This window comes from Neofelis nebulosa, chromosome 16 (genome assembly GCF_028018385.1).
Source record: "Neofelis nebulosa isolate mNeoNeb1 chromosome 16, mNeoNeb1.pri, whole genome shotgun sequence".
NCBI classification, from domain to species: Eukaryota; Metazoa; Chordata; class Mammalia; order Carnivora; family Felidae; genus Neofelis; species Neofelis nebulosa.
In genome coordinates this window covers 56441932-56462227 of record NC_080797.1, presented here as the reverse complement: position 1 = coordinate 56462227, position 20296 = coordinate 56441932, and the positions used below count along the sequence as shown (strand labels likewise).

Genomic DNA, 20296 nt, shown 5'->3' with positions numbered 1-20296 from the left:
CTTCCTGACCCACAGTCCTGGGCTCAGGCATGGCCAGCCCCAAACCCACCAACCAGTGTCATACAGGAGAAGGGGCACCGGTTTGAGTCACGCGGCCCTAATTTTGACTCCTCCACCGACTGATGCTAAACACCATCGAGCAAGTTGCTCGCCTCTCTAAGCCCGTCTTTCCCCTCCGTAAAGGAGAAATTGCCGTCCTGCCGCACAGGGTTCCTGTGAAGATTAAAGGTAGCAACACAAGAAACCACCAAGCATGGTGCTGGCCTTTCCCCTCTCCCCTGGAGTGAGTTCTGCTTCCCTCTGGAAGAGGCAGACTTCCCTGGCCAGCACTCCTCTGTACGCGACCTCGACCACAGCTTCGTGGCCCTACTGGCTGTGCCCTCTGGACTGGCCCAGCCGTGGCTGAAGCCTGAACTCCGTCTCATCTTTCCTCCTGATTTTCTGACCTCCTTCTCCTGACAATAGCTACTGTGTGCTAGAAGCAGAAGAAAAGAACAAGATTTGCGCGGCAGCACCAGGAGCCTGCCCTCTGGCGACTTACAGAAAGGCAAGAGACTAGAAACAAAGGGGCCGCGAGGCTCCCTGGTCTCCACTGTGACCTCTCAACTCCTCACTTAACAACTGACGGCTTCCAAGGTTTATCTGGAACGCTAACACTAAGCTCCACCCCTGAAAAGAGAATTGTAGGACTATCATCACAGGCTGATTCTTCACTTCTGAGTCCGCTGAGAGGGTCCCAATCACAGCCTGGCAACACCAGTGAAAGAACAAAGGCAAAGGCACAGACCCAAGCAGAGGCCCCACCTGGGTCTCATCCTCAGCAGGTGCTCTGGCTGTGCTCTCCGGGTAGACGGGTTCCTCTTGGTCCTGAGACACATGGCCATTGGCCTGTGGGAAGAGAAAGGTGCCATCACATCCACAGAGACGACCCAGGGATTTGCACAGCATGGGCCTCTTCCCAGCTCATACCATATCCAAATGTATTCCCATCTCCCCCGGAAATCTGGTGTCTCGAACCACAGCATTACAAAAGACTGCTCTTTAATACTGACTCTGTCGGGGGGAGAAACAATACAAATAGATTTCAACTCTAAAAGACAAGCAATGCATTACTTCTGCTCACCACCAGGGTGGCATTAGTGGCCACTCACCATCAATGTGATCTCAGCTTGAACAGTCCAAGTGAGGGGAGGACCACAGGTCCACTGCACTGCAGGCTGCTCTCTAACTGCCATCCAGGTTCTCCTTGACGCTGATCCCAAACTGCCCTTCCTGTAACTTCTACCCACCATCCTTGGTTCTACCCCTGGAACCAATGTCCACGATCTTCTCACAAATTGTTCATGTCATGTCTTCTCGCCTCCACACCATATCTCCCTGGCTTCCTCATTTGACCCAGATGAGACTTTTTAGACCCTTATCACTCTGTTCCCTCTCTTCCATCCAGTCACCGCTCTTACATTCTAGAAATGTGCTCCGACCAGCAGTGCACACAATTACTAAGAGCTATCTTGATACCTGGTCAAAAATTACCTTAATGCACCAGAGAATCTATTAGCCTAAAACTATAAAGACAGATGTCTATGCTTAAGGAGTTTAAAATTCTAACTTCTCAAAAGGCTTTGTCAAAGAGTAGTTAAAACTGTGAGCCTCCTAGTTCCATCACCATTTTTTTTAATGTATATTTTGAGAGACAAAGAGAGAGAATAAGTAGGGAAGGGGCAGAGAGAGAGGAAGAGAGAATCCCAAGCAGGCCTGCACTGTCAGTAAGCAGAGCCTGACACGGGGCTCAATCTCACAAAGTGGGAGATCAGGGCCTGACCCAAAATCAAGAGTCAGATGCTTAACCAACTAAACCACCCAGGCACCCCACCCCACCCCACCCCCACATCACCATTTAAGCCACAACCCCCTTAACTAGAGCCTCTTCACCCACTGCTCCCTCCAAGCAAAGGCCCTGGTGTGAGCCAGAAGCAAACAGGTGTCTGAGCTCACAGGCCTTTCCTCCAGACTCTCAGAACAATAAAGGGACAGCCCAGGAAACCAGTCCCCCATGGCCCCAACCACTCATCCCAGATTACGATGCATGACATAGAGCTAATTAAGAAGAGGCCAATAACTACAATGGAAATGAAAAGTAAAAATCACCACCACCACCAAAAATGCCAGGTGGTGGTGAGATCACACATGTAGCATACACGTATGGGGATGCCCCCAAAACAGTATCTGGTTCTCCCTTAGCTTTACGTGGATGTGGTACCCACCAGTCTCCTGGAGTTACAAAGCCTTTCCGAGCCTAACCTCCTAAGTAGACAGCTTCTGTATGTCCTTTTTTCCTAGAAAGAGAAACTGGAATCCACACTGCAAAGCATGCTCTTGTCTTTTCAGTTTGCCCACTGGCTAAATCAAAATCTATAACTAGTGTCTACCCACTATTTTGCTTATTCCACCCACTTCTATCCCTAGTAATGATGGCCAGGGTGCTAAGGGGAAGGGAAAGAAGCCTGGAGCGGACGCCATGGCAGATTTGCGTCCTAGGTGCAGGTAGCCTGCACGAGTTACTTGACTTCCCATGTCTCTTCTCCTGGCTTGAAAACTGCAGATGTCACCAGAACAGGGGATGTGAGCTGTGACCTGCGGGTGCAGCCTGGAACTTCTGCTTAAGGGCAGGAAGTTAAGAACCTACTCCTTTCATGGAAAAACCCACCTGAAAGTTCTTTAGGGAACAGCAATTTCCTCAAGTTACTTTCCGGGCTCCCCATAAACAGGAGTGCTCAACCCAACCAAGGGAGGAAGTCATACTAGGGGGTAAAACCTGCCAGGAGACAGAGCCCCAGTGTAGGGAAGAGTTAAACTCCAGCTGGGGAGAGGGCACACCACAGCCCCCAAGAGAGCTAAGTGAGTTTACTGCAGGTGAAGTAAGCCAGCACCCTGGCCTTTATGCCTCAGTGCCTGCCAGAGCTGAATCAGGGGCCCAGTCCTGGCGAAGGAGGGAGTCACAAGCAAGAGGCAGCGGCCAGCCACGGCCTGCACAGGACCTGACACTAGTGCTAAGCCAGCTGTAAGAGGCTCCCAGGTCTTCAGACCCGCTGTCACGCCAGCCAGTTCTCCAAAAATCCTGGTGAGAGCAAAAGTAGTCTGGGATCGCAAACCCCATTTCATCGATGAAGGCTCAAAGCTTGCCCAAGGTGACCAAAGAGTCAGTGACAGATTGGATATGGAAACCAGATCTTCTAGGTCCTAATGCCAGATAAATAAAAGGGTCACCGAGGCACTTCAGCGTATCTCTGGGGCGCCACCACTCCTGACACGCTGGGTAAGTGTACTGGCCTCGCTCTAACCCAGTAGCTGGTTTGCACATCTACCTTCCCTCTCACAGGGGCTTCCTGAAGGCACAGGCAGCTCTGTACTCCCCAGGCCTGGTTCACAGCTCCGCCAATGTGCTGCTCTTTGCCTGCTGTTTCTAAGCCCCCTGGGAGGATGCCAAGGCCACTTCCCATTCCATAGTATACCAACCACAACCTGACCCAAATGGTGACTGGCGAGAGAAGCAGCGGCCGTGTCTGGGTCGCAGTGTTCCTCCGTTCTCCCTTCCCTCTCCATGTGCCTTTTCCTATGTGCCTTGTGACGGTTACTAAGGCACCGAGCTCCCCACCTGGCTAAGGAAGACTGATAACAAAGATAAGCAGGAGGGCAGTCTGCACAGAACTAAATTTGGAATTAACAGTTTTCTCACAATATTTCTGGAACAATGAGTTTTTAAAAACTGACTAACAGGGATATATGTCTGTATTGAGAAGATACAAAAACCACAAAAATACCTGATGCTGTGCATTATCGTCTCTGAAAAAAACAAAACCGGGGTCTGATGTCCAGAAAACATGCCTGCATCAGTAGGCAGAAGGGACACTTAGCCTCGTGCCCCCTGACCGGCCGGGGGCGGCCGTGACCCGGTGCATACCTGCTGGGTTTCCTGAGCCTGGGCTGGGGGAACAGAGGTGGCCTGTGCGGACGAAGAGGCGAGGTGAGGCGAGGTAGGAGGTACCGTGCTGGCGCGAGGCTGGGTCAGGAAGGCCTGCTGCTCGGGGACATCCGCGGACAAGGTGGGCGCGCGAGTCCTGCCCTCCTGGGAGATTACGGGCTGCTGGCCAAGCACCAAGAACACCAGCTCCTCTTTCTCCCGGCACATTTCGGTGGAGGTGTCATGGAGGCTGAGATAGTCCCTGAGGTCCTTCACCTTCATCTTCATGAGCTCCTCCCGCCGAAAGGCCGTGGCTCGGAACCGCTGGCACAGAAGGCAGAGGCGGGGCCCATTTCCCACCTGGCTCGAACAGCTCAGGCAGAAATTCTTCTTGCAGTCCAGGCAGGTCTGCTGCTTAGAGCAAGAGGCAGCGGAAACCATGTCAGACTGAGGACAAGAGGGGTGGGATGGGGGCCTAGGGCTACATGCCCAGCAAGGCCTCCCCCAATCACTCCTACTTATACTAAGCTACCTATTTTTTAGGCTATTTTAAAGTAGGCCCCGCGGCCCAACACGGGGCTTGAACGCACGTCCCCGAGATCCAGAGTCGGACGCTTTACCGACTCAGCCAGCCAGGCGCCCCAGGATGTGGGTGCCAGCTCCCTTTTTCAGGTTAAACACCACCCCCAGATGGCAGACCTCCCCCCGCCCCGTATGCATCTGTGTATCCATGTACAGGATGCTACGTTTATTATTCCAGTTGAGGCTTACTTTTTCATTGTACAGATAGAGAAACAGAGGTTACTAAGAATACCAGCTTTAGGGTCGGAAAAAAACCAACATTTTTATTTAGTCTCCCCCCTCCATTGTTTTCAAAAGTTTATTTATTTATTTTTTGAGAGACAGCACAAGCAGGGGAGGGGCACAGAGAGACAGAGGATCATAAGCATGCTCTGCACCATCAGCACAGAGCCCAACTCGGGACTCGATCTCACAAAGCTGTGAGATCATGACTTGAGTGGAAATCAAGAGTTGGACGCTTAACTGACTGAACCACCCAGGTGCCCCTCTCCCCCATTTTTTTATGGTGTCACCTTGGGTGTGTAACTTAGCCTCTCTAGCCCTCAGTTTCCTCATCTGTAAAATGGGGCAGTAATAGTATCTACTTCATATGACCGTTGTATAGTTAAGAGAGAATGCATTTAGCGTATCTGACACATGATTCTTCAATAAGTGTTAACTCTTTTAATTATTATTTCTAGGAAATGGGAGATAATTTTGAGAGCCAGGATTCAAACTCTGAACTATGATTCTTTCTACTTTACTGCTGAGAAAAGAAAGCAAATGCATGTGTATGATGGTGGTTACTACTATTATTAATTAAATTTACTGAGAGGCCATGATGTGCTAGGGCCTGTCATTTAATTCTCAAAGCAACCCCGCAAAGCACTATTGTATCGCTGTATTATGTATTAATGTACATAATCATTAATCAATCATTATTAACAGGCCTCCCTGTTTCACCAAGCAGGCGAGGCCCAGAGAAATTAAGCACCGTACTCGAGGGCAGGCAGGGAACAGCAGAGCTGGGACTCACACTGCAGGCCTGTCCATGTGGAATGTCCGCAGCCACGCCCGTTGCACCAGGCCATGCTGCCTAACTCAGTTCCGGTCAGGCCTACAGCAGGACCTAGTCCAGGGCCTGGCTCTCCATCTCCAAACCCCACCCAGGAAGGCCCAGAGTGCTGGCAATCCAGAGAAGCACGGCAGCATATCCAAGGCAAATACTCAGACAGCTACAGGGGCCCCCCAGACACGATTAGGGAGCTCTCATCTGCACAAGTGCAGAGTGTCCCAGCCGCACGACGAGAGCACCTAGCAGGTAGGAGGTACTGCATGGCAGCAGCCTTTCCCGTAACGGCAGACCACACAGCACACAAGGGCTTGCTCAACTCACAGGAAGCAAATCCTCAGCCTCTCGCCCTACAGGCTGAGCCAGCACAGCGACATCTGACTGAGCTCTGTCCCAGCCAAGAGCAGGCCACACTCCCACGGCAGAGGTAATCCGTGGGCACGCTGGCATGGCCCTGGAAGCACACACTAGTCCTCTAAAGAAATTAAAAACTTTTCATCCTCTGGTGACTTGAGCATTAACTAAATATTTCTGTTCCCTCTCTTCTAAATATAGAAAGCTGAATTCAAACTCGCAAGAATGCCCGAGAGACTTAGGTTCTCCTAGGCGAGATCAGATACCCCTGTGCAGGCTGAAGAAGGCTCCAAGTGGCATTCGTGTCATAAAGGGAAACGGGCATGTCTACCACCCAGTTTTGACCACTCATACTTAGAAGGCGTTTTGAAAGGACACATATCCAGCTCCCTCACTCTCTACAGTCATAACCAGACAATAAAATGGTCAGAGCCCAAGTTAAAAGGACACATGGCTGCATAAGCATCATAACAGTCCTGAAACCTGTAGCCACTCAGGTGGAAAATAGATGTTTTGGGGTCCTGGGGGGTTCATTTAGATCTAAAGCTTTTCTATTGGGAAATGAAATACGTTTAGGATGACTGATCATGAAATGACGAGGCTTTGGTGTCATAAAGCTGCAGGTCCTGACGTGGAACATTACTTAAGTCAATGCAGTTTGACAAGACCTAGCCTGACGCGATTAAAAAGCCCTGAGTTGCTCAATCAGCCAGATCTAAACAACTCTCTATTTCTTCAAATGTGCCCAGCTTATTGGATTATTGGATGCAAGATCAGAATGCAAAGGCAGCCACCCAGCTTCTCCATATCCCCCTGCTCGCAGGGGACTCTCAAGTCAGCCGGCATCTGAAACACCCCCTCAAGGAGTGAGACAGCCTCCAGGCTAGCATACCAGCCTGCAGAGCCAGGACAGAACAAAGGGAAAGGAGAAAACGGCTGTCAACAAACGTGGGCAGAATGAGCAAAGGCAACACGTGTGTATAAATTCTAGCAAACCCTGCAAACCAACTGAGTAACAAGGAAGCATGAAAGATGAGTTAGCAGAGCCAACGTCCCTGCAAAATTGCCAAGAGTACAGCACCTCCAGGCAGGCACCGCCCTTCAAGGGATGCCCAGCATGGGGGGGGGGGGGGGGGGGCGGGTCGCTCTCCTTGGCTAATCTGCCCTTCTGTTATTCCTCCCCACTCCCCGTGCACACTCCCTGGCACAGGTGAGACAGCCCCTCCTCCGCACCAGCCTTCCTATGGGCATTTCTCCCTGCAGCCCACTGGGGGGGGGTGGGGGGTGGGGGAAGAGGACAGCCTGAGGAGTGACACAGTTAGGATTCATTCCTGGCAGGTCCCTTCCTCGCTAAGGGAACTTGTACAAAACAAGTAAGTTCCAAGGGCATCAGATTCCTCACCTGTAACGTCAGAAGGTCAACCCACCTCTAAGGGTTACTGAAAGCATTATATGAGGTCATGCATAGGAAACCTTAGCATAAGGTGGGCACTCACAAAAAAAGGTAACACAGTCACCTTTTATTCCCTTCCCCCTTTGCCTTATCTCTGAGCTTCTGCCAGTACTCTGAGATCCCAAGATCTCTTCCAGTTTCTAAGTACGACCTCCTCCTCCGCAGCCTCCCCTAACTGGTCCAACTAAAGAGGCTGGGCACCAGCCCCCCCACCCCACTTTCCAAAAACAGTCGGGGCCCCTGCCAAACTACGCATGGGTATTGCCAATACAGAGGAGGTTTTTGGCTTGGGGCAAAACATTTGGCTTGTCATCCCTCTCTAGGACTAAAAACTCTAAGGCAGGGGGTACAAGCTATGTTCTCTCCAGATAGTCCTGAATGTTATCTGTGCATTGTACTGGATGAGTATTCAGAAGATACTGACCACAATGAAGAAAAGAAAAACAGCAGGATCCTCGTAATCATTTCCTTTCAACCAACTTCTAGAAAACACGTTTTAAAAGCCTGTGGTTGTTATTTGCCAAGCCCTAAAGATATGAATGCTGATCCACTTAAGAAGGAAGTTACAAATGAAAAATTCTCTTAGGAGAAAACATCCTTAATATTCACAAAATCCATTGTGAATTACACAAAATTAATTCTTATTTTTGTGGCAAGACAACATCATACCACTAGCCATCTTTTTCCGTTCAAATTGGAACTTTTCTTCCTCTCATACCCCCAAAAGCTCTTTTTGCTACAGAAGCTTTCTCCTTATCTCTTTGATCTCTTTCGTTCCTCTGTTCAAAATCTTTCTTGTGCTTCCTTGCTATCTGGTGACAAGCTCCTTCCAGCGGAAGTCATGGCCTTTCACCATCTGATCCCAGTGTGGTCCACCCTAACTCCTCAAGCATCCTGCACTCAGGCCAAACAGGCCACTTACAGTTCCCAAACACACCTGGCACTTGCCCCACCTCTGGTGTCTTTACTTCAGCCGCTGCTTTGCAGATCAATAAACCTTTCATCCAGCTAGAATTATCTGGTGTCTCAATTTACCAGCAATGCCTGATTCCCTAGTACATAACTTGCACAGTTGCTATGAGGGCCTCCTTAGCCAGCCAGGGAGCTCCCCGAGGGAAAGGCTGACTCAGCTCCGTCTCCACAAACCTGTAACCTCTAGCTGCGAGCACACTGCTGCAGCAGCAGAGTTGGGCCCTCAATGAAAATCTTCGGCATGGAATTACCAACCACGAAGTAATGAAAGCAGAAACTCTCCAGCCTACTTCCTCCTTTACAAACTGCTCGCAACTCAACTGCCTAGTCATTCATTCATTTATAAAATCATATTGCCTATGACTGCATGTCAGTCACTGTTCTACTAGCACTGGGGACAAAGTTGCAAACAAAATCAACAGAATCCCCGTCCTGTGCTCCACCTCTGAAGATGGGCCATGCACAAACATTTACGTCAGGTGGAAACAGGCACCATACACAAAAATGAAGCCTCCTCCCACGTTCACCTACCTGCCATTCTCTCTTCTCTGGGGGCAGTTTCCTTGCTCACTCATTCTCTTTTCTGGCTCAGAAATGTCAGGAACTCGCCAGATCCCTTGGTTCTCTCAACATGCTTTTCGACACGCTTAGTGTGCTGGTGCCCGAGCTGATCACCATCACTGCACTCTCTGCTCCCCTCCACTCACCTTCCACAGGGTATAACTGATGTTTTCAAGAAAAGGTCACACAAACCTAGAGCAAATTCACGCAGCCTCACTGAAACAAATGTCTTTCCTGTTCCAAAGGAACAGGAAGTTACTTTGCCACTTCTTCCCGCAGTTGTTCCCAGCATTTCTCGTCGAAAACAGCAAGGTCTTGGACTATCCAACAGACTCTAGTTGCACCTGAGGAGTCCTGGAAACTACTGACTACCTTAAACAGAGAGAGCAATTTCTTCATCTCTAAAATGGGAACAAACAATAGCACACGTTTCATAGGCTGTGTTAAGGGGTCAAAGAGGGAACGCATTTGAAACACCAAGCTCAGTGCCCGGCAGGTGACAAGCAGCCCATGGGCCTCCTGCCCATCTCGCTTCGGCTCCCGAACCCACCCCACCGTCTCCATCACTAAGAGGACTCCCAGCTCCTTCTAGTCTCCGCATCGGCCTCCGTCCAAGGACTCGACCTTCCAGTCTAAGTGTAAGGGGAACAGCGTCGCAGCCACTGAACCACAGTTCCCTGGCCACCTGCAGTGGCCTCTCTGGTGGCATTCTAGCAGTGACCAGGGCGGCCAAGCAAATCACAGCAAAGCTCTGCTGAGGGCCCACCTTCGCTGCAGTGGAGCATAAGCAAAACACAACCTACGAGGCAAAATGCCAGTCCTCCTCCACCTTATGGGGACAAAAGGGTGGTCAGCGCTACAGGAATTCTCTGACGTGCTGAATGTCTTCTGGGAGGCAGCTTAGGAATTCAAAGAGCTGGGTGTGAATCCTGGCTCTGCCCTCTACTAACCACATGATCTTGGGGCACTACCTAAGTGGAGGGAAAAGATGGAGTCGTTCAATCCCTCTTACGCCATCTGCCAGGAACTTGACAAACAGTCTCCTTCTTAACGGTTAAACTCTAAAGCCTCAGTTTCTCATTTGTAAAATGGGAGTTTCGGGACCCTGAAACCTCTATCACAGAGACACTGTGAGGATGAAATGAAACCAAAACATCCACACAGCTCACAGCAGACCCTGGCATACAGCACGTGGCTTAAAAAGTAGCTCTTCCTCTCAAAGTCCCCATCAGCGCCATTCTAACATCACATCCAGGGCTGCAAACCGCCTGCTCTGCAGAAGAATGCAGGAATTCCCAGGTCAGGGTTCACCTTCAGCCCCGGCCATGCTTGACAGAGGAGAATATGCCGCCACTGAGCCCTAACCAGGGACGCCCGCACCCAGGCACAACTCCCCAGCCACTGGTCTCCCCTGCTGCTTGCTAATCTGGAAAACATGATGACTACCGCGCATGGCCAGTGAAGTCGCTACAGTAAAGGAGCCCCAGTCTTTGTCCTGTCAGGGTCTTGATGTACCTGAGATGTCCTCGGCACTGCAAGTGATAAAAAGAACAAGTTAATCTGCGGCCGGGCTTTTTATGACGACAGCGAATGAAGGGAGTAACACTGAGTGCCTGCTCCGTTCTAAGCATCATGCTGGACGCCCCTGGTGGCCTAACCATTTTATTCTCACAACACTGTCCGATGCGTATGACTATTACACCCCCATTTTAGAGACGGGGGGGAAAGAATCTCCAGAAAAGTTAGGTCACATGGCTTGTAAGCAGCAAAGCTGACATCTGAATTCAGGCCTGTCTGGCTCCAAATCTACGCTGAGATGCTCTGCTTTGGGCTAGTTTTTCTTTAACAATCTTGTGAAGGGATCAGGTGTGGGTTATGGGATCAGGCAACGGCAAGGCGACAGGCATTACGGAGGGGTCGGCAGGCTTGCCCGAGGACCTGAGGCTGTAGCGGCCCAGAGGGCCGTGAAGTCAACACTCACCTTCCTGGCCATGTTCGCGAAGTGGGCCCCGCAAGCCTTGCAGCTTGGTTCCGAGCCTGTAGGGGAGGGGAAGGAGCTGTACCCAGGGTTGGAATAGGCCTGCGTCCTGGCTCCCTGGGGTGGGGGGACCTCCTCAGGCTGTCCATCCAGGCAGAACCAGTTGCAGCAGGTTGCCCACATGATAAAATCTGGTGCGAGGGAGGAAGGGAAAAAGGGTCAGAGTTAAGACACACCTCTACTGCATTCCCCCATTCCCGAGGGCACAAGTGAGCCGGGATACTCAATCCACACCTGCTGCCAGAGTCGAGCGTCGAGGTGAAGACATGTTTTCAGGGGCCGTAGGTTTCTTGCCACCTCCTGCTTCACCAGTGGCCATTGCACACAAGACAGACGCCTGATCTACCAGGACGACACGGACGGCCGAGATGGCACCCTACCTTTGAAAGGTTGCTGAGCTGTGTTTTGGTTTAATCTGAGACCTGACTTCAAGTAAAGAACTGCCTTAGCAATCGTAAGTGACCTAATACCCACTTTATTCAGGAAGATGAATTTGCTCCTAGAGCTCAGATAGATAGAACTTTATCAGGGGCGCCAGTGTGGCTTAGTGAGTTAAGTGTCTGATTCGGATTCAGCTCAGGTCATGATCCCACAGTTTGTGAGTTCAAGCCCCACATCAGGCTCTGCGCGGACAGCTCGGAGCCTGCTTAGGATTCCCTCTCTCCCTCTGCTCCCCCCCCGCTTGCGTTCTCTCTCTCTCTCTCTCTCTCAAAATAAACAGAAGTTTTTTTTTAACTTAAAAAAAGAAAGGACTTTATCATACATGCACATGCACACACACAAGTATAATCCCATATTCACAATGACCATGGAGAGGAACTATTATTATTTCCTTCAGAGATGAGGCAACCCAGGCTCAAAGAAGTCAAGGTCACCCAGCTAATATACAGAGAACTGAGATTCTGAAAACCCAGGTCTTCTGACTCTAAACCTAATGTTCTTTTCCTGTACCATGCCACCCACCTTGATTTCCCCTCTGTCGGCCAGCAGAGCAAACTGCTCTGACGTTTGTTTTTCCAGTCCTTCCTAAACCTCTCTCCCAGCAGCTTAAACAGTTTGTTGCACAGACATTCTTACCCTCTATTTTCTGCCACTAAAGCATAAATTCCTTGAGGGCAGGGATGACTTCTTAGTCACGTGTATACTGTATCCTAGCAGTGTCCTGCACACAGAAGACACTCAACCAATGTTTGTAACCTTGCTGAAGAGGTGCCTCTATGGGTTTATTAAGAAATTCTGGAATATTATTCCCATTTAACATATCAAATAGGGGTGCTCCTTTGTCCAAAGGAGTAGATTTTTTTTTAAGTTTATTTATTTTTGAGAGAAAGAAAGAGCGTAAGTGGGGAAGGGGCAGAGAGAGAGAGAGAGACAGAGGGAGAGAGAGAGAGACAGAGGGAGATAGAGAGAGAAAGAGAGAGAATCCCAAGCAGTCTCCACACCACCAGTGCAGAGCCCAATAAGGGGCTCGAACTCACAAATGGCTGGATCGTGACCTGAGCCAAAGTCGGATGGATACTTAACTGATTGAGCCACCCAGGCACCCCTGATTTTCTTTTTTAATTTTAGAGAGAAAGAGTGAGAGGGAAAGAGAGAGAATCCTAAGTAGGCTCCATGCTCAGCATGATGCAGGGCTCAATCCTACAACCGTGGGATCATGACCTGAACTGAAATCAAGAGTCGGACGCTCAGCCGACTGAGGCACCCAGGCACCCCAAATGCTTTAAGTAGGCTCCACACCCAGCATGGAGCCCAGTGCGGGGCTTGAACTCACAACTGAGATCAAGACCTGAGCTGAGATCAAGTTGCTTAAGCAACTGAGCCACCCAGATGCTTAAGATCACAGAACAAAGAAGATCCAATCCCTCAAATGTCAGAATAACCTAAAGTTGCAAAAGGGTCCCCTGAAATGCCAAGCATTGCCGTGATGAAGTAAGAGTGTGCTTTTCTTAGTACACCAAGGCAGTCAATATGGACATTTTGAGCCTGAACTCTCTGCCTACAGAAATAATAAATGAAACATTTAGTGTTACTACTCAATAATCAGGTCACACAGAAGAATGGTACCTTCTGCTCTGCCTCCTGACTCATGAAAAGTGCCTTTGTAAATCATAGTTCAAACATGTGCTAAGCTGGGAAGTACTAACAGTAAGAAGCCAACTGGTTCAAGCTTGGTCATCTCACAGAGGAAAAGACAGAGGCCCAGCAGGAGGATTCACTTCCTGGTTCACACAGCTATAACCTTAGGTCTCCTGACTACTCTAGGGCCTTCTTAGCTTCTAGCATTTCCCAATACTCCTGATGGAGAATTCATTCCCTTTTGCAGGCATGTCTGATTCACATCCGCCTCCTCCCACCCCCCACCCCCCTCCCTCCCCTGAGAACAGGGACCATGACAGTCAGCCAGTGCCCAGCAGATAGATAGCTCAACAAAGACTACAGGATGAATCACACACGGTATTTAAACTTTAATCGCATTCACTCCATTTCCTACACATCAAACACCTTGGTCTCGGCCTAGTACTTGTCCAAGGCCTCTCAGTTCCTAGAAAAGTCTTAACGGCAATGAATAGTTCACATGGAAAAATAAAATGAGAAACAGTTAAATAAATGAGTTCTGTGTTGGCAAGATAATGGCGCTAACAGCAGAGTGGCCCCTCCGAAAGAGGGGTTGTACGATTCTCTCAATCACCTGGACAAGAGCATCTGGGACCATGTGTTGTAATGCAAGGAATGAAGGATCTGGAACCAAAACACCTGGGCCCAAGCCTTGCTTTACTACACCTGCCTCTAGTAAGTCCTACCTTTCTGTTCTTCCTTTTTCTCACCTGGACATTCTCTGGGCTGAGAGCCACTAAACAAATATCAGTCGTTGCTACGAGCATTATAACAATAGCTCAGCCACGATTTCTCTGGCAAGGTTCAGATTAAAAAGTAAACCTAGAGATTTCCCCCACAATTACCATTGGCTTTCTGGGCTATCCTAAAAAGGGATATGGACATCTGTGACAAAATTAGCAGAAGGGGTCAAGTAACTGAAGGGGGTGGGGGCAAGGCGAGGATCAGCACAGCCCGGCTGTGGGTGGTCTGCAACTTTGGTCAGAATCTCCACTCCCCCACGCACGCAACCTTTATGGAAGCCAGTGCCTTGCTGTTTCCAGTGCTAGGCAGGTAAAGGGAGAAATCTGACCCTCGAGGGGCTCACAGTCTGGCATGGGAACAAGAAATGTAAAAGCAGGGGCGCCTGGCTGGATCAGTCAGTAGAGCACATGACTCTTGATCTCTGGGTGGTGAATCCGAGCTCCATGTTGGGTGTAGAGATTACTTAAAATCTTTTTAAAAAGATAGAAAGAAATGTAAAGTCAAAGCTAGAAATTTCAGGGTGCTCAGTGCTTTAACAGAGGTTCTTACAGCATACGGGAGGCTACAAAGATACAATCAACTCCCCAGGGGTGGAGGGATGACCAGAGAAGACTTCTCCAGTGAGATGCCACACATATCCTGCTGTTAGAGTAACTGGCCCAGAGTAAAAAGAATTTGCAAGAAAGAGCAAACTGCATACAACATGGCATTAAAGAAACCACAAAATGGGGGTGCCTGGGTGGCTCAGTCTGTTAAGCATCCGACTTCAGCTCAGGTCGTGATCTCATAATTTGTAAGTTCAAGCCCCGCTTGAAATGGGCAAGCTGTGCTGATGGCTCGGAGACTGGAACCTGCTTCAGATTCTGTATCTTCCTCTCTCTCTTTGCCCCTTCCCCACTCGTGCCATCTCTCTCTCTGTCTCTCAAAAATAAACAAACATTAAACATTTGTTTTAAATTAAAAAAATACAAAAAGAAACTACAAAATGTTCAGTAGGGTCAAGAGTAAGGGTGGGGTGTGCAGCAGGCAAACGAGCAGCCACTAAAGAAGGAATCTGGACTTTATCCTGCAAGTAATGCAACACGGTGAGGGGTTCAGGCAAGCAGGTTTTCTGATCTTATTTACATTTTAGAGTGGGCACTCTGCCGGTAAGCAGCCTGGGGAACAAGCCTGCAAGGGGAAGGCTAGGAGCAGGAAGCTGCTATAGTACAGTCAAGACACGAGGACACGGGCCTAAGAGAAAGGCAGCCAGATCTCTGACGAACTCGTGGGATGAGTCAGTGAACAGAAGCAGTGGGAGAATGGGGAGAGAAAGCAGTCTTGGACGAATCCTGGGGGTCTCTGAAAAAAAACAACAGGACACGGTAGAATCCTTAACTGTAATGAGGGACAAGGCCCTCAGGAGGAGGCATGTGTCTGTGTGAAGGCAGGGGGCAGTTAAGACGACAAGTGGGGTTTTGTACCCAGGGGACTTGCTGATGGACACAGCACACAGGAGCACAGTCCTGGTTGAGGAGGAAGGTCTGGGAATCCTCAGCCAGAATGACAAGCCAGAACGGGGCAGAAGACTGAATTAGACAGTGGGGGGTCAGAGAGGGTGGCCAGGGAGTGCCCCGGGGAAGACCCGACCTAAAGGGCTAGTGGAGGAAAACCATCACAACAGTGGAAGGAAGAATGCTCAAAGGTGGGTGATCTGGGGGCGCCTGGATGGCTCAGTTGGTTAAATGGCTGACTTTAACTCAGGTCATGATCTCACGGTTCACGAGTTAGAGCCCCCCGCGTTGGGCTCTGTGCTGACAGCTCAGAGCCTGGAGCCTGCTTCGGATTCTGTGTTTCTGTCTCTCCCTGACCATCCCCTGCTCACACTCTGTCTCTCTCTCTCTCTCAAAAATAAATTTAAAAAAAACAAAAAACCAAAACTAAACAAAACAAACAAATAAAAACAAAGGGGGGGGGGACCTGGAAGAGGGTTGTGTTTCAGGAAGAAATGATCGATGCTGTCAAATGACCCGGAGAGTAGAACGCATGGAATACAAAATGTCCAATGGACCCAGGCCCCAGTTTCAAGAAAACGTGAATGTGTTCTTCATCCGAGCAGTTAAGGAAGAGAGAACCTGATGGCTAACCACAGGTCAGACGTGAGGATGAGCCAGGCCCTAAGGATTAACTATTCTCTGAAGAAACTTCTGGCCATGAAGGGAAGAGAGAAGGCCAGAGCTAAAGAGGATGCAGGTTACTAACACAAGACAGAGAAATGCAGAGACTGCAGGAGACCCCCAAAGAGGAAGAGGTTACAGGGGAAGGGAAGCTGGCAACACAAGGTGGGAGTCAGGGCCAGGAGGAGAAAGAAAGACTGGGGGTGGGCGGGGAGGAGAAAGGTCACCTCTTTCACCAGAGACTGGAAGCAAGGGGAGACAGATGTCACCAAAGATAAGCTGCCAGCAGACAAAGGTGAACGGATGAAGTAAAAAGACAAGGGGGGGGGGGGGTGTTAACCACAAGAAGAAAACAAACTTTTCCTTCGCACAAGGAATCTGCACGTTGCAATTTTTTCTGAGAGCCAAGGACTTTGCCACACGATGGGTAGGCCCGCACAGCAAGGCGTGATCAACAGGAAAACAGCCAGAAGGCCAGCCGGCTGTACAGTGTTTAAATTCCTGTGCTTTCCCAAGCACTTAGGGAGCACCAGCGCCGTGCTGGGCACTGGGAATACCAAAAGTGAGGTCGACTAGGTCCTTGCCCCCAGGGGACTCTGGGCCCAATGAGGCACAACTATACAGCTCAACTCGGCCATCCTGACAGAAGAGCTAAGAAAGGTCTTCCTCAGTCGAGAACCAAGACAATCTATCTTCCACAGCGGTATTTTCATTCTCTCAACTTTGGTTCTAATCTTAGCTGCCTCCTCTGAAGAGCTGTGAAAGAAAAGCCATCAGCCTATCCAAGTATGTGGCCTGGCTCAGGAGGTCTTGGCTCTGGGAGAAGACTTGAAGATTGCCTCTGGGTTCTTCCCCCGGCCCCATGTGCAGGTGGAGAATAGAGTCTTATCCCGGGCATATGAGTACGTGGGGACGGGACTATTACAGAAAGGGCTGGGGCGGGGGGAGGTCTCCAGTGCTGAAGTAGCTAACAGAACAGGGTCACCAATGTCAGGAGACCAGGCTTTTACTCTGTTTGACATACAATTAAAATACCATTTCCTAATGTGGCCAGTTAAAAGTACTCTCTTGCCAAACCGGAAAATACGAAGCCTGAATTACAACCGTATTCAGGATTACCTCAGGGAGTGAAAGGAAAGCGTTTGTAGTTTTAACATTGCCATACAAACCAAACGCTTTTCTCTTGGTAATATTTTTTCATCCCTCAGCCCTAAACAGACACACACACTTGGCATCTGATCGTGTTACCAAAGGGCTGGAAGTGGAACCAACCGTGGGTGTATAACGAATTTTGCCCATGGCGCCATCATGAGAAAGTTCCCTTTCTGATCTGCAAATCTCCTGATCTTGAAAGAAAATGATCAAATCTTCTTTGAGGGTTTGAAAATTCCTTCCCCGATTCCCCTCACCCTCTTCGGAAAAGACGGACTTGGCGATTTAATCCCCAAATACAGTCTCTGACCGGGGTCCCAGGGAGCTTGTTTGAAGCCTGCGAGGCTCTCCTCTCCCGCTCTGCAGGACGGGGAGGAAGACGGGAGGTGTAAGGCCAAGATGAGCAAGAAAACTTGCTCCTCCCTGTGAAGGAACCCTGCGGTCCAGGGCCGAGAAGGCCAGTCAGCACGTGGGAGTGTGTCAGCTTGACAAGTATGCTGGCATTTCTTGAGAGACTAAGCTCTGCTGAACAGGAAAATTACAGTTTTAATAACAGGGTTAAGATAAATGATCTATCCCAGGTAGGCTGAGTACAGTCGTAGTTAGAGGCAAGAAGGGAGATAATGTGATTTCTCCCCATTAAGTCCTAGAATCCTAAGTAATTTTAAAACAGTCACTTCTGCACTCGTTCACCTGCCCAAGGCAAATAATTTTAAGCAGATCAGTGGTTGTCATGGGCTTTACCGAGGAGGAGGGAAGGGTCAGAATGGACCCATGGAGTAGAAGGGTCAGAATGTCAGTGCCCTAGTAAAATAAGTGCTAGTTTGCAATGCGACTCCAAACCACCTTGCTAACCTCCAAAATCTAAGGCAGTAAAGTCAAGTCCCCAAGGTTCTCATCCAATCTGTTCTGATTTTAATTAACTGCTCTGTGTGCCAAGGTACTTCTGCAACAACGGGCTTTACATAGATGCAACATCCTGGAATTAACATACTTATGGTGAACCACTGTGTAAGATTTCACAAAAATCCTTTTTAGAAAACCTAATTACAATGCCCACAATCCTCAAAGAAGTACCTTTCTGACAGGGCAAATCAGAAAGTGGCTACGAAGCAAGCCTTCAAGAATGTCTGCGGTTCCGTGAGGGAGGTTTGCCTATTGTCACTACCATATTCCTGGAATTGTTAAAAGCAGCTAGGCTGTAAGTGCATTAGGAAAACTATCCCACGTTATGGATCATTAATACAGAATAAGTTTTGCTTCATCTTGTATATTATTCTTAAAAAGCAATTAAAGTACAATTGCAATGACTTTGAAAGGAAATGCTATGAAAGCCTATCAATATGGCTTAGCTATGCCTCTTTGAAATAACTGATAAGTAATTACATGTTTTCAGAAGTAGAGAAGAAAGTAGTCATTCTCCACTTGAAGAATACTTCTGATCTGTCAGGCACTGAGCTAGGGACTACCTAGTGCTTTATCATGTGATCCTCACAATTCTGACAAGGCAAATTAGATTAGTACATCCCATTTACAGGTGAGAAAACCAAGGTTCAGAGAAGTTAACTTGCTAAAGGTCATAGCTAGAGGGTAGTAAAGCCAAGATGTGAAACTAAATTGCTTATACCATGAAGCCCGTGCTCTGCAGGCTGCAAGAAGGAGTCCTGATTCCACAGTCCATCAATCAGTCAAATAATAATAAAATCAGCCTAGGGCGCCTGGGTGGCACAGTTAAGCATCTGATTCTTGACCTCGGCTCAGGGCATGACCTCATAGTTCATGAGTTCGAGCCCACACAGGGCTCTGTGCCGACAATGCAGCCTGCTTGGGATTGTCTCTCCCTCTCTCTCTGCCCGTCCCTTGCTCGATTGCTCTCAAAAATAAATAAATAAACCTTAAAAAAAAAAAAAATCTCCCAATACTCAACTCACTTCATCAACTTCACTCTTTAAACCCTCCAGTCTCACTTGAACCACTCCACCTAATCTCTTCTTCTCAAGGTCACCAAGGAATCCCAAGTGGCCAGATCCAAGTGACACTTCTCTGTCTTCCTCTTAACCTCCTGGCAGAGCCAGACACAAGTGACCCTTGCCTCCTCCTTGAAACACTCTCCACAACTCCGTGCCCTTGGTTTGCCTCCCAGCTCAAAGCCTATTTGCTGCTCTCTCCCCTCCCTCTGCTCTTCAATGTTGGGAGCCCCTAGGCTGTCTTTGGCACCCTCTCCATCCATATAGTCTCCCGAGAGGAGCCCTGTCGGGTGACTTTGGATACTGTTTTTAAGCTGAAGATTCATAAATTCCTATCTCCATCTCCCCTGTCACCACCCCCCTTCCCCCCTCTTCCCCCCAATACGGCAGAGATCTCAACCGCCATCTCTGATCTATTATGCACACGGCACACTTCCCTCCTTAGACGTTGAATCTGCTGTTTGCTTCTGGAAGAGTCCTGCCTGGACTCTTCTCCCCAGGATATCACATACCTGGCTCCTTCCTGCCATTCACTCTTCAGTTTCAATGTCATTTTCTAGTCTCATGCCTAACAGCATGAACTGGTATTACTGGCTTACTTGTTAACTGCTTTTCTAACTAGAATTTTTAAAATTCTAGGCAGGGATTTTACGCACTACTGTAATTCCAGAGTCTAGAAGGGCTTCTTGGGTAGAAGAACTGATCCTAACTAGCTTCCCAGCTTCTGTTCTTGCCTCTCTCCAATTCTTTCTCCCCAACACACACACACACACACACACACACACACACACACACACACACACACACACACACACAGGCTCTTGAACAGAGTCCCACTGCATTTCAGAAGGAAAACTCAACTCCCTGCACGGTTAAAAGACCCTGCATGTGCCACCAGTCCACTTCTCTGATTCATGTCATGCTGCTTTTCTCCCTGCTCGCTAAGCTTCAAGCCATGGTGGCCTTTAGGAGGTCAAGCACACGGCTCCATCCTGCCTCCAGGTCTCCGCTTGTTCTCCCTGCCTGGGTTGTTCCTCCTCATCTTTCAGGATGTAACCCGGACACCACCGATTGAGAGGAGTCCTCCTCAGTCACACTGCCTCTCTCTCACTGCCCTTAGTTTCCTTCCTGAGCACTGCCGTAATCTGCAATTATAAAGCTTTGTTTACAGCTGATCTACCCACAGA

At 49.1% G+C, this 20296-nt stretch overlaps 1 protein-coding gene across 14 annotated transcripts in view; it reads right to left on the bottom strand.

Annotated features, from left to right (window-relative positions):
• RFFL (ring finger and FYVE like domain containing E3 ubiquitin protein ligase) overlaps window positions 1–20296 on the bottom strand; it is a 66477-nt gene that overhangs the window by 6757 nt on the left and 39424 nt on the right. For 6 of the 14 annotated variants that reach the window (XM_058704294.1, XM_058704296.1, XM_058704295.1 and 3 more), the window contains 3 exons: window positions 10916–11103; window positions 3962–4375; window positions 805–888 (listed from right to left, as the gene is read on the bottom strand). In XM_058704294.1, coding sequence (XP_058560277.1) covers window positions 805–888; window positions 3962–4375; window positions 10916–11095 — 678 coding nt within the window. In that variant the 5' untranslated portion in view covers window positions 11096–11103. Of the gene's footprint in view, window positions 1–804; window positions 889–3961; window positions 4376–10915; window positions 11104–11206; window positions 11315–20296 lie in introns of all 14 variants that reach the window. The other 8 variants (XM_058704285.1, XM_058704286.1, XM_058704288.1 and 5 more) reach the window with 4 other exon arrangements.